General features: G+C 27.1%; 1 protein-coding gene across 1 annotated transcript; it reads right to left on the bottom strand.

Annotated features, from left to right (window-relative positions):
• Positions 1–2944: 2944 nt before the first annotated feature.
• On the bottom strand, positions 2945–7102 carry dos (daughter of sevenless). Its single transcript, XM_089226128.1, has 6 exons — positions 6872–7102; positions 5923–6051; positions 5628–5805; positions 4669–5565; positions 4444–4595; positions 2945–3532 (listed from the first exon to the last, which is right to left on the bottom strand). The coding sequence occupies exons 1-6, from the start codon at positions 6962–6964 to the stop codon at positions 3203–3205; spliced, it is 1779 nt and encodes a 592-aa protein (XP_089082254.1). The 5' UTR covers positions 6965–7102; the 3' UTR covers positions 2945–3202.
• Positions 7103–14221: the final 7119 nt, after the last annotated feature.

Below are 14221 nucleotides of genomic sequence, written 5' to 3'. Positions count from 1 at the left end.
TTTCTATCTTTAGGTATACTATTTCAATTTCCAAGATTTTGATGAACTTCGTCAAAATATGAACTTTAAATGTTTATAAAAAAAGATCATGCATATCACGCATCCTGAATATTTTTCAACTGCTATTGTAACATTTGTAACAACTTACTTAAATAAATCAAACATTTCTTATGTTTATAAAAAGATCCAAAAGAGTCAAAATATTTTGAAAATTTAATGTCGTAAAAATAATGCTAATATAAACATTCGGTTAAAATTTCATGCAACTACAATTATTATTTTAGCTAATCTTCAAAATTGATTTGTCGAAAATTGGTTATGAGTATGAATCAAAGCTTTTTCTTTTATTTTTTTTTTGTTTTTCCGACACTTTAAAAAACTATTGGACATTTTTACTTTTGGTAGGTGGTAACTTCTTACAATGCTATTTACTGATTACGATCTTATTAAGATAATACTTAATATACCTTATTCTCCAAAGTACCAATTAGATTCACTTTGCCATCAGAAAAGCGGCCGAAGTAAAAAATCGAAGAATTTTTACTGCCCCAAAAGGTGATGATAGACGCAATAAAAGATTAAAATATTAAATAGAAGCCAACACTTAAGCATAGCCAATATTCTTACCAAAAAGTGTATACAAAACTACAAACAAATGGTACATCCTTTTAAATATTTTATAAACATGTTATAATATTTACACAAGGACAAGGTGATCCATTTAAGTCTGTACACTAATTATCACGAAAAGTATTCCTTTTTTTTATTTTTTATTTTTATCTTTTAGGTTTTCACCCTTATAGTTATTGGCGAAACCACTCTCAACTTTTGATTTTCAAATGGTAATATAATAAAACCATTTTTTTTTCATGAATTTACGTCTTGAAATTTTTACTATTCGTTAATTGGTTTGTGAGATACAGCTCCTCAAAGTATTGGTGGTTTTTATTATTTTTCAAATAATCGTTTAGACTAAGAGCTAGTGATAAATTCAAAATCGCTGAATTCAAGGTAACAAAGTAAATAACAGTTAATTAAAGATTATTATTGTACTTTGAATCCTGATCATTTATTAACTTATCGACTAATTGGACTAATTAAATTTATTTTGTTACTTTAGATTCAACGATATCAAATTTATCACCAACTCCTGGTCTTCACGTTTATTGGAAAAATAGTAAAAATCACCAATACTTTAAGTAGTTATACCTCGTAAACTAATCAACGAAAAATAAAAATTATAACGCGTAAATTCACGAAAAAAATAGTTTTAATAATTCATGATATTTTAATTACATGTTACCATTTGAAAATCAAAATTTGATAGGTAGTAGTTTCACCAATAAATATAAAAGCGAGAAAAATTAAAATATTATACGGTTTTAGAAAAGCATAAACGTAAAAGTTAAAAAAAAATTCAATACTTTTCGAGATAATTAGTGTACCTACTTAAATGGATCGCCCTGTAACTAACAATAATAAAACAAAATAATATAGGAATATGACTATACAAGGAGTAGACAAAGAAATAAAACAATATTGGCAATATAAAATAAAATTTAATTTCAATATATATATATTTTTTTTTTTTGGTAATTTTAATAAAAATAATAATACGTATAAACTTTAAAAAATATATAGTTTTAACAGTCTAAATATATCAGAAAATAACTTAGGCTATTTAATTTAGCCTAATCTCATTAAGGTATTGTTTTTTAATAGTATTATATAAATGTTATAAAAATAATGAACATATTAGGTAATAAAACATTTCAAATTGTGTATAAATATAATAAATAAAATAATAATTATAATTTGACTATGTTATAAGTAAACATAATTAAAATAATGCATAAATATTTGTAATGAGATTGTCTTATATTAAAAATGGATAACAAGATTACAAGAGTAATTCAATTGGAGGTCACATAAGCCAAAATATTAATAATTATATAATAAATCATAAACAAATGTATAATAAATGTATTATACACATACATTAAAATTCAATGAAAAAACATAAATTCACCTAAAAATCATAACAAATTTGTATAAACATTTTACAAAATAGTTTTGGTTTAATATTATGAAAAAAAATGTATACTGGAAAACTGACTTAATAGTTAGGGAATAAACAATTTTAATAAGAATAAATTATGTTTTAAATAAACAAGAAGGAAATCACCAACATTACTTAAAGTTTTGATCACATCAATTTATAAAAATGTATACATTAAGTCTTCGATAAAAATTTGAAAAAATTTAAAGTGGTTGTTAGTTTAGATATATACACACTGCTTTGAGAAATCAAGGTTTTATGTCAGTTGAGTTAGAAAATTAAGTATTAAGTCAAGATTCTTAAGTCACATACAAATATCAAATATGTAGTTTTACTTTTAGAATTTATATAAAAATAAATATTTAAACAAAATCTGAATTATAAGCCTAGGCCTATATAAAATGGCAAACTCTTAACAAATTATTTATTTTGTTGATGTTTATGTAGTATCTAATATTTTTGTTTATCACAAATATGTAAATGAACCAGTTAATAGAGATATGTTTATTCAAAATGTACTGAATATTTTTAACTTTTATAACATGATAAATGTACATACATACTTTCAAGACCTATTAATTTATTTTATTATTTAATAAAAAATACCCAGTTGTATAAAAAATGTAATTATAATTTAAATGTTAATCAATTAACAATATTTAACAAATATTTCTCTTTTAAGATACTCTAAAGTTTAAGTATAAGATAATAATTTAATGAGAATAGAGAAACTTTATTTTTTTTCTTGATTGTTCTGTTTAGCTATATGCCTTGTGTAAATTAGATTTTTGTTCTTAGATTAAATATATAGTTGATAATTAATGATGATATGCACTTTAGAATTATTTTAATATGAACTAAGTCCAAACTTTTTAAATGTTAGAAAAAATAGAAATAATATTGGCTTTTAATAAATATTTATGGATTATTCATAAATTTTAGAAAATAATTTAACACATGGATAACATTTATGTATGAATATAATTTCGTAAAGTTTCAACATGAAAGCACTGAGTATTATAAGAACTACAAATTACAGCTTTAATTGATCTAAGATATGTAAAGTCAAGAGCCATTAGTCACTCTTTGAAATATGTGACAAGTTAAGCATTTTGTGATCATAATTAAGCACCCTAAAAACATTTAATTTACCATGTTTTGTCTACCAAATCGCCGTTCTTGCTCAGCACGTTTTCTAGTCATTGACAAAGCAGCAGTTTTCAAAAAATCTACTGTTTTGTATGGGTAAGCACCATCAATCATAGAATAGTCATGCATTACCAAAGTAAATTGACTGCCTACATTACATGGTTTTTTCTTGGTAGTTGCTTTTGCATTTGTTCTATTACCTACTGTATACTGTTTGTCACAAGATTCAAATTCTAGATCTAAATATTGAATATCGTTGAAACGACTTGCTTCTGCTAGATATCGTGAATTTGATGAAATCTTGTTGATTTGGTATGAAGATACCTAAAAATCATAAATACAAATATAAAATTTAACAAAAAAAAAATAAGTTGAAAATGATAAAAGCTATGTTTGAATATATTTAGCCTAGAGAACAAAAACTGACCAACTCTTATATTCCAATTAGCAGAATTCTGTCAGTGGTTTAAAACAATTATATAAAATAAAACTCTAAAACTCTACAATTTTACTGATTGTTACATCGCTGTGCCTGTACATTAACAATGATTGCAAAAGAAAAAAAAATTCTGAGATAAAGACTGCAGCTAAAGGTTTACTGACCATTTTACAAGCAACTAAGCTAGCTGATAACTCCTGGTCAAAGAAAAAAAAATGTTATCATATTTGCCAGTGATCAATTTTTGTTCTTTTCTTTTAATATTGGTTATCGGTTTTTCAATCAATTATCAGTAAATTATATTAGAATAATGGGGATATTGGTAAAAAGTGGTTTCAGCCCATCCTTAATTTTAAAGCAATAATTTCAAAAGTACAATTAAAACTTAAGAGACAAATATAGTTTGGAAGTCATAGCCATTTGAGGATTTAAAATAAATCTTGATGTTATGTCCGAGCAAAACACATATTGCCATTGTTTATCTGCCTGAGCTCTAAATACATCTCTGGCTCCAACTCTAGATATAAACTGGCTTTTATAAAAGTTGATATCAAAGTTCAGTTGACTATAATCTCCAAACTAAATTTGACCAAAATTAAACAATTTTTTAAAGGTTTAAAATTTAAGGTTTTAAAAACAATTTATTTAACTGTCAGTTTGATAAAAAATATTTAAAAAAAAGTTCTTCTAAGATTATATTTATATATTTTTTGGCTATACTTTATTTTACTATTTATATAGACAAAATCTTAAATAATCAACTTGTGTTTAATGTTTTACGAAATGTAAATATTACTTTGTCTGAAGCTAGTCGATCATCAGATGCTGAATGCCGCCTATGGATTCGAGGTTCAAAACTTGTTGGAGCAACATTGGGTCCTATACGAGATTTTTGACGGCTTAAACTACCCATTGGTGGTGGACATAATCGTAGAGTATTAGTCGTATCTAAAAAAATAATTTATATAATGCATATATAAAATTTTACAGAATAATATATATACAAAATTTGTATATTTACCATAAAAGGAATCTTGGTTTTTTTTAATTTGAGTAGGTTTTAGCCTTCGGTTTACAATTGGCGGATTAGCTAATGGAGTCAGTGGCGAGAGTTCAGCAGAAGTATCCGAAAACTTTCTGCCTGGCTTTAATTGACGATTAACTGCAGGAGGGGTTTGTTCTAATGAAGCAGAACTTACGTTGGCAATTGCAGAAGGGGAATTAATAAAACTTGGAGATTCTAATTCCACAGTCTTATCTTCTTCAACTTTTGGTCCACAGTCTTCAACAAAATCATAAGTGAAAATATTACCAGAAACTTGCCCCGGAGCTGCATTTGAATAACAATGTCTACGATGTGTTCTGGGCTGTGCTTGAGGTGGTGTCATTTGATGGGACCTTGGAAAGTCATAAGTTTCATCCCCTGTTAAAGGTTCAACTAGTTTATCAGTTTTTGTTGAAGTTTCTATCAGATGGGATGGTTTTGGTGGCCTTGGTGGCGCTGTTAAACATCCTTCTGGTAATATTTTGGTAAACCTTCTATTGGCTGCTACTGGCAAGTCTGGCGAGTTTTGAGATAAACGAGGGAACGTTTGCCAATTGACAGACGGCCGACTCATAGTGCTACCATTCATTGATTCATCATCAGTAAAAACTGATTCTGAACCAGGACTTGGTGGAGGTGATTCTGAAAGACGTGGTGGAGGTCTTATACGTCGAGGTAAATCATAAGACTCTTCTATAGTTGAACGAGGAAGAATTGGAAGTAATGGTTTTCCAGAAATGCATTCACTTATAGGTATATAATGGCTGGATGATGTGCTTGTAGGTGAATCTGGAGATGAATGTTCTTCATCATGTTCTTCGACGCTAAGAGGAAACGGTCTACACATATTATTGACAGATGGACATTCAAAATCTAAAATATAATATAGTTAAATGACTACAATTAAAAACAGTTTATTTAAATTAAATATTTACCAGCATTTTCATCAACAGTAAATGGTTTAAGTCCACAAACATGACATACAAAATCAACCCATTTATTCATATCTTCTTCTGATTCTGCTGCCAAATAATATGTTCTTTTTGGTGTTTTTATATCAAACATGTAATGATATTTTGATTTGCGATCTTCAAATCTTAATCCAGCATCAACCTAATGAACCGGAAATATTTAAATGGGTATTCTTACTTATTATTGTATTATCAAGATATAAATTTGCGTATCTTAGAAAATTATTGATCATTTATGGCAATAAGTGAAAAATCTTACTTGTTCACATTGATCTAAATCTATTCGACCCTTCATTTTTCTGCGACTTTTATCTGTATAATAAGCAAGGAAATATTGACCTGGCAATTCACCAGAATGGCGTAACACAAACCATCTTCTACGCCACTTCTAAAGTTTAAACATTTTTATAATAAATATCTTAAAAGTAAGAAAAATTATAAACTTAAAATTAAATATCTACAACAGACGGATATTAACCATTAAGAAATATTATACAAACTACTATGGTACAGGTACAATTAATATGTACCTACTTATCAAACATAAGACATAATATACATACAAATTAAAAAATCTTCAGTATAACTTTAAATGTATAGATTTCTTAATAAAACTATGTATTTTTTTTTTTTTTGTTTAAGTAATTTACAATCTATACAACATTATGTACAATGAGAAAATTTGATTAACTATGTTGGATAGTTAATTTTTCCAATATTTTTGAAATGTTAGAAATATGTTATCTATTTATCCTCAAATCTATAAACATATAATTCTTAATAAATAAATTAGGTTGTTGAATTACTGATTCTATTTTATAATAGTACATCCATAAATTATCAAAACAAAAATATTTTTATTATCTACTTATATCTGTCCCTTTCCCTAATTTGTATCTATTAGTGATGTGTCCCAGTTTCAGCAGGAGACATATAGATATTCATTAAAGAATCAATTAACTTCTAATAATAACTAATTAATAATAACCTATTAGAACATTCTAAATGTCAGCATATTTAGATTTGAATTTTTTTTAAATGTTTTAAAAAAATTTTTCATTCAATTGTGTATGTCATAAGTAGGTACATCTATTGTTCGAAATGAGAAAAACAACATCACAAAAACAAGAATTGAACATGAAACAATTGATTGTATAATAAATATAGAAATTCAAATCCAAATAATCATAAATCATAACTAAACTTACTAATTTTACACTGACTGCTTTCAAGACTCTCTTTGCAGGAGGTGATTTTGTCAGCCATCCTTCGTGTACGATTTCCAGATTTTCAGAAGACATGGTCAATCGAGAACGTTGACGTTCAGTCCCATTTGTCACTTAAACATAATTACATGTTTTGGTTGACATTATAATATGTCACAATTTTAATGCAAAGAACGCAAAATATGAAATGAAAAAAATAAAATAAAAAAACATTTCTCAGAAATTTCTGACGATATCAATATTGGTGTTGGTCACAATGTAAAATTACAGTGCAGTCGATCAGCTGGCTGTAGATAACGAGTAAGGTTTGTGGCCATAGATAATAAATGATTTATAAAAAAAATTAATTTATTATCTATGTTTGTGGCAAGGTGTATTTATAAAAAATACACCTTGGTTTGTGGACATTAATTCAAGCATAGATTTAAGATTTCAACCATGGTTATCTTATCTTTAGTATCAAGGTGTCCAGCACGGTTTAAGATAGAATGGTTGAGCGACGATTCATACAATCCCACGGTACATAACATTACGATTTACGGAAAAGTTTCTTATCAAATAAATTTTTTTACTCACTGGATACTAGCGCTTCCAGTGCCAACATGGCCTATCACTAAAATGTTGGCACCAAAAACAATACTCCCAGACGGCATTTTACTATTTAGTTTAGTATTTTCTATTTAGCCATACCACAAGTCCACAAAATAGAAAATAATAAATATAATTTTATTCTGTATGACTGTTAATATACTAAAGTATATAGCAATAGTCATACACATAAACAGGGATAAAGGATGCAGCTGCTGGTATTAGATTGGAAAGCTATTAAATGCCAATATAAAATTGACATTTGTTAAAAAAAATTACATTGTTAAATTCTTCTACGTTTTCAATCATAAAGTATTATGAAGTAAGTACTATATACTAATAATTAATTATTATAATATAGTATTAATTATTATTATTTAATAAATTTAAAGAATATCAAGAGTATCGTGGTAATTTAGTAGATCCGAGATCGCGCCACAGGACAGTGAGTTTACATATTTTTGATAAGAAACTCTACTGCCGAAATATCAGACCTCGTCGCTTAACCATTCTATCTTAAACCGTTGTGTCCAGTGTGACAACGCCTTAATATTGTCAATTGTCATGGATATTACTCTATTATTAACTTAGTTAATAGGTCTATGATATTACTCATAAATTCATGATCATGAACATATAAGAGTAAGTAGTTGTACTCTAATGTTCATGATATTAATATATCAAATCAATACACGTGTCACGTTCTGTCTAGTATCTACTGTTCTATGGTATCTACTATAAAAATAGTTCATGATAGCTAAGACCGCCAACAGCTGTCTAGTCTATCCGTCTATTATAGTAATTGGTTATAAATATGCTGCTTATACCGAGAAGTTCTCGGCGAGAACTAAGATCAGTATGTGCTTATACTATATTATAGTATATTACTATCAAAAAAAGGTCGAACTCAACCCGAACCGAAATTTTCTTTAAATGTACGAACTCGAACAGATCTGAACATATATACTTATAATCGAACTCGAACCGAACATTGAAAAAGTCAAAATTGGATATTATTTTAATTAAAATTTATAAAAAATAAATATTTAATATTAAGTTTGTATTTTTCTGGTTGGAATATAAGAACTGAACAGCTTTTAGGTATTTGTTTCGGTTCGACAATCGAACAGTTCGTAACATCTCTAATATTTATCCTCATAAACATGAAAGTAGCAAGTTACTATAGTACCCATGATGTAGAAAAGATTATGGATAAGATATCTTCAAATCTTGTATCTTCTCTAAACATGAAGGTAGGCTGGTAGCAGCTAGAAAAATAAATTTAAGAAACATGGTGAGAAACTTATAATAAAATATATTGAACAAATTTAATTTATTACAAACTGTTGGACATTGCTGTTGGATTACTCCCAGTACTAGTCTTTTATGAACTTTAATTTCACCGTTAGTGCTATAGTTATTTCTGTGCTGTCAACTATACTGCGACCGCTCAATTTATGTTACCTGCAAACTTTTACTCGAATAAAAATTGCCAAGCTTTTGTTAGATTCAGCCTACATGGAGCTGCAATTTTTATTCGAGAACAATTTGGTGAACATAAAGTTGTATTGTTGACACTTGACTGCACAAAAATAAAAAGTTTTAGTAGTGAAAATAAGATCCAACGAATTCTCAAAGATATCTTACAGTGTCCAATAATTAACAAGTAAATTGAGCTCGACATTTTTTATTCAAACAAGATTTCGCTAACATGAAGATGGACTATTGGAGTATAGTTTGTAGGATAAAATAATGCCTAAAGCTCTCCTGATGAAAATAAAGACTAACTCAGTCTGAGAGAAATCCAACAAGTCACCAATAAATGTGTTGAATATATCACATAAGTTTCTGTCTATGGTTGAGCTGTTAGGTTTGTGAGAGTCATATTATATTAATATATATTATAATTTATCTTTTGTGTCTTGCAAGTTGACAGCTAACACATACCTAAGTAAAGACATACCTTAATAGTATAAAGCAGGTATGGCAAATCCACGACATGCGTGCCCGAAATGGCACGAAAAGATTTTGGGGGCACGCAAAAAATTAAAACATCTTTATTATATATATATTGGCTTTATAATATCTATTATATTTTTTATGACACATTCGAAAAAAAAAGTTAACTTTTGGCACATATAGCGTTCAAATAATTTGCCACCCCTGCTATACGTAGAGTATAGACTGTAGGCGTATACGCCATATAGACGCATACCTAATCGTATTATAGGTTAAGGGTCTAGAACCTGGGGCTCCGGAGCTCCATGTAGCTCTTTAACATTATGTAATCTGTGGCTCTTTGAAAAATGCAAATTATATTTTATTTAATCAAATGGAAAAATTCTATAACTAAGACTAAAAAAAGTTTGTTTGGTTCTTGGACCGAACAACCTGAGCGGCTCTTTGGATATCATGGTTTAGTAACTTTTTTTAATCATGGCTCTTTCTTACAAAAAGGTTCCTTACCTCTGGTTATAGGTAAATAATAACAGTTTAAGCCGTTTAAATTAAATCTTGCTTATTAGTCGGCTGTTTATTAATTTTTTTATAAAATCTATAATATTTATAAGCTTATTATAAGAATCTATACTAGTTAATTCATATTTATACGGTGTATACCATGAACCACGATGTTAGTTTATCATAGATTTAACTATTTCAGACAAGATTTAATAGAGATTCGTTACTATGTAGCCTGTTGTCCAATTCACTTACGTAAAAACATGTTTACTCCCAATATTAAATAAGTAACCCGCCATCCCCCACTCCAGGGCATGGCAGAAACCTACGGGTGCCCCAATAGAAATTCTGCCAAAACTCTCACCCACGTGTAAAACCAACCTACAGTTCCATAAGAACCTACAGTACTACCCCCTTCCCAATGGCCTTAGTTGCCGCGAGAAATAAAAAAAAAAAAATAAGTAATATATGAATTGTTTATCTCAGCTTATAAAATAATCAAAACAAATCACGTACAATACCAAACGACAGGCTATACATACATGATAGTATGATATATTTTACATACATTATATCAAACATCAGTTCATTATATTATACATCTATTTAGGTGCCAACTACGCCTTACAACCGTTGTCCTAACCTCAAATGATCAATTGAAGATTATACCATTGATTATTGACGATGATTAATGAATTATATTATATTTTTTATATTAAAATTGTATTACAAGTAGTAGTGTATTGTGTTTGTGTATATACGATAGTGTTAATAAATGCACAAAAATAATCCAAAAATATGATATTTTGTGTCATAGGTAGGTATATCATAATTTTATTTATTGCAGACGTTGCAGACTGCAGTTGAATATTATAAATATTAACATAGCTGAAGTACATGCCTATCTATTATTATTTTGTAAGTTTAAAAACATATTTTACACTTATATGATATTATTTTAATATATCTATTATTTATATAATTAGTTATGAGATATAGTTGTATTGTATTATCTAAGTTTAAATAATAGTTTAGGATACTTGATGCAACTAAATAATAATGATAAGTCAACAATGATTATAATAATATTATAAAGGTAATGTGTAGGTTTTAAAGTTCTAATATTTATAATGAATTAGATTTAGATATTTATCTCATACCTATTATATAGGTGTTATATGTATGGCCAACTCGCAACCCGCGAGATTTATCAACTATTTGCAAAAAAAAAATTATTTTTGTGTCAATAGAATATTCTAGATTGCCCTCACAATGTAGAATCCGTATTATTAACATAATAATAACAAAATCAAAACAAGCTTACTATATGACTAAATAGTGAAATTAATAATTATTGATTAATAGACTTCAAAATTTATTTTATAATAAAAATTAATTTTGTTTAAAATGTTTACTCCAATTTGTTTGTATTAATACTTATATAATTTTATATGTAGCCCGCTGAAATGCCAACACAATTACTTATTGTGCTGTTTGTATATAGATTATAAATTTTTATTTTTTTTTTCTATTTTAATAAAAAAATATCTGGCCCGCGGGATCGTTATACATTTCCATAGTGGCTGGCAAGATCATTTGGGTTGGTCATCCAAGTGTATACAATTATACAGTTACAGTAGGTAATATAATATTGAAATTCAACTTGGCCGCGGTGTTCATAAAAATAAATAAATACTATTTTATTATTATATATACCATTTGTAATATGAAAGAAATTTTTTTTTATAAATTAGTACTTTATATATTATTTTAGACGTAAGTTATGAATAGACTATATAGTCTTTTAGTCTATAGATATACCTGATTAAGTATTAAATTAAAAAATAAAAATAATAAAATGGAAGTCCGAATGTACATTAATAACTAATAAGTATTAAGAAATAACTTCATAGTATTATGGATAATATAACAAAAGCAATATTTTTATAAGGTTGCTTATGGATTACCCGTAATTGTTTAATAGGTGATCTAAATGATGTACAAAGATGACTATAATTGAGGGTAATTAATTTAACTTGAGACACTTTACGTGATAAATGTATGGTAATGTGTAAGTGTCTTTTGTTAAATGAATCGCTCTTCTATACTGGCTGTCGACGCAACATTTTTAACGATCTAATAAAGAAAACTGTTTGGGTTATTAAATTTAAACTAAAGAAATAAAGCTAATGCGTAATACATACATAAAATATATGGCAGACGAATAGTAATCTATTTATGTATAAAAATGTCTATCCGTCTGTTTCTTGACCTTTATGCATTAAACGGCTGGACTGATTGCGACAAAGTTTGGTACAGAGATATATTAGAACTATGAGCAAAATATATGCTAAGTAGAGATGTTAAGTATGTAAGTCACAATTTTTTTTTATAAGCGTTTATAGTTCAAAATTTTACGAAATCTGTCAAAAACGCGAAAATTTGCAAGTAAGTTTGAAGTTGAAAAATCATAAAAATTTTTGCGTTTATAACTAAGGATTAAAAATACAACACTAATTTTTCCATAAGTTTTTCTTCAAGTAGCTATAGAGAAAACTCGAAACATCATTATACGAAAAATTTTAAGTGCGTTTGAATTTAAAATTTTTACGAAATAGCATAACGATTTATACTGAAACGATTTTAAATATTTGTTATTATTCAAAAAGTATAAGTCGTAGATAGTTGAAAATTTTATCAGTTATTTAGATTGGCATTTTCTTTACATGATTAAATTTTCAAAATAGTTTGACTTTTTTGAGATATTTATAGACGACTGAAATTTTCAATTTGTCTGAAAACATTTTTTTGAAGTGTCAATAAAATTTTTAGGCCCTATCAAAATACTTGAAAATGTAATACAAAGTTCCTTATAAGTTATTCTTATAGTGAATAAAAAATTATAAGAATATATAGGGACGATTTTTTTTATTAGCATTTAAAGTTCAAATATTGACTTAGTACGTAAAAATTACGGCAATGTTCAAATATACATAATATATACATTTTTTATTTATTAATTATTGATAAAATTATAATGATTGCTATAATGTTACATTTGGTATTATAATTTATTATATTACAAAATTAAATGTTAAGGCCAAGACTGTTCCACTAATTGACAGAAACTTTAAAACAAGCACAACGTTTTGTTTCACATAGGTGTTTACAAAATACAACTAAAAACTTTTTCTCCGAACTCCCCCCCCCCCCAAATATAAAAAACCATTATCTACACGTAATGTAAGTTTTTCATCCGTATTAACTACGGTTATCTATATATAACTTAGGTAATTTTTCCATCAAAACAAGATGCCAGAGGTTCGGTGGTTAGAATCAATGATCATACTTACATACCTATACATAAAATATTAGTAGCTATACAGGATGTCCCGTGAGGATTTACCCATTGCGATATCTCCCGAAATAATGCTGATATCGAAATTCTGGTTTTGTAATAAGACTCACAGGGATAAGAACTACAATTATTTCATATTTTAATTTATTTTAATGTTTTGGTAAAAAAGTTAAAAACTATATTTTTTTATTTAATTATTTCTAAAAAAAAAATTAAAGATAGCCATTTTATTGAGTTTATTTTTCTGAAAATATTGACGTTTCAAAATTTTAATTTCATTAATTTCCTGATTTTTAATATTTTTTTTAGTTTCGAGAAAAATCGTGAATTATTTAACATTACGTTATCAAACATGTGACCCGCCGCGTCGCGTACATTCCCATACAGCCGGCCGAATATTTTCTGTGTTCTTAATAGTTATACATTTATAATCATATTTTATTTCTTCAAAACTAGAAAATATATTAAAAATCAGGAAATTAATGAAAATAAAATGTTGAAACGTCAATATTTTTAGAAAAATAAACTCTACAAAATGGCCATCTTTAATTTTTTTGGAAATAATTAAATAAAAAAATATATTTCTTAAATTTTTTACAAAACCATTAAAATAAATTTAAAAATGAAGTAATTATAGTTCATATCCCTATGAATCTTATTATAAAACCAGAATTTTGATATCTCCATTATTTCGTAAAATATCGCAATGGGTAAATCCTCGCGGGACTGTATATTATTTGACTGATTTTAGAAGTAGATATTTTTTTATTTTTTTTTACTAAACGAAATATACCCTCGGTGACATAGGCCTAGAAGTAGATATTGTAGTGTTGGTAATTGGTAGACGGTAGTATTCAGTAATTTTAATAATATATAATTAGATTCATTGTACAGTAAAAAATATTATAATTGACGTACATTTTGCC

This window comes from Diuraphis noxia, unplaced genomic scaffold (genome assembly GCF_037042655.1).
Source record: "Diuraphis noxia isolate RWA-SAM2 unplaced genomic scaffold, SU_Dnox_SAM2 contig0004, whole genome shotgun sequence".
Lineage (NCBI taxonomy): Eukaryota > Metazoa > Arthropoda > Insecta > Hemiptera > Aphididae > Diuraphis > Diuraphis noxia.
Note: the sequence above shows the minus strand (reverse complement) of the source record. Positions and strands in the feature narration are given on the sequence as shown.

Excerpts from the sequence above, each read along its gene's own strand:
- dos (XM_089226128.1), bottom strand. The coding sequence starts at position 6,964 with ATGTCTTCTGAAAATCTGGAAATCGTACACGAAGGATGGCTGACAAAA. Across the intron at positions 4,596-4,668 it reads AAACCAAGATTCCTTTTATG|ATACGACTAATACTCTACGA; the intron begins GTAAATATACAA and ends TTATTTTTTTAG. Across the intron at positions 3,533-4,443 it reads ATCGACTAGCTTCAGACAAA|GTATCTTCATACCAAATCAA; the intron begins GTAATATTTACA and ends TATGATTTTTAG.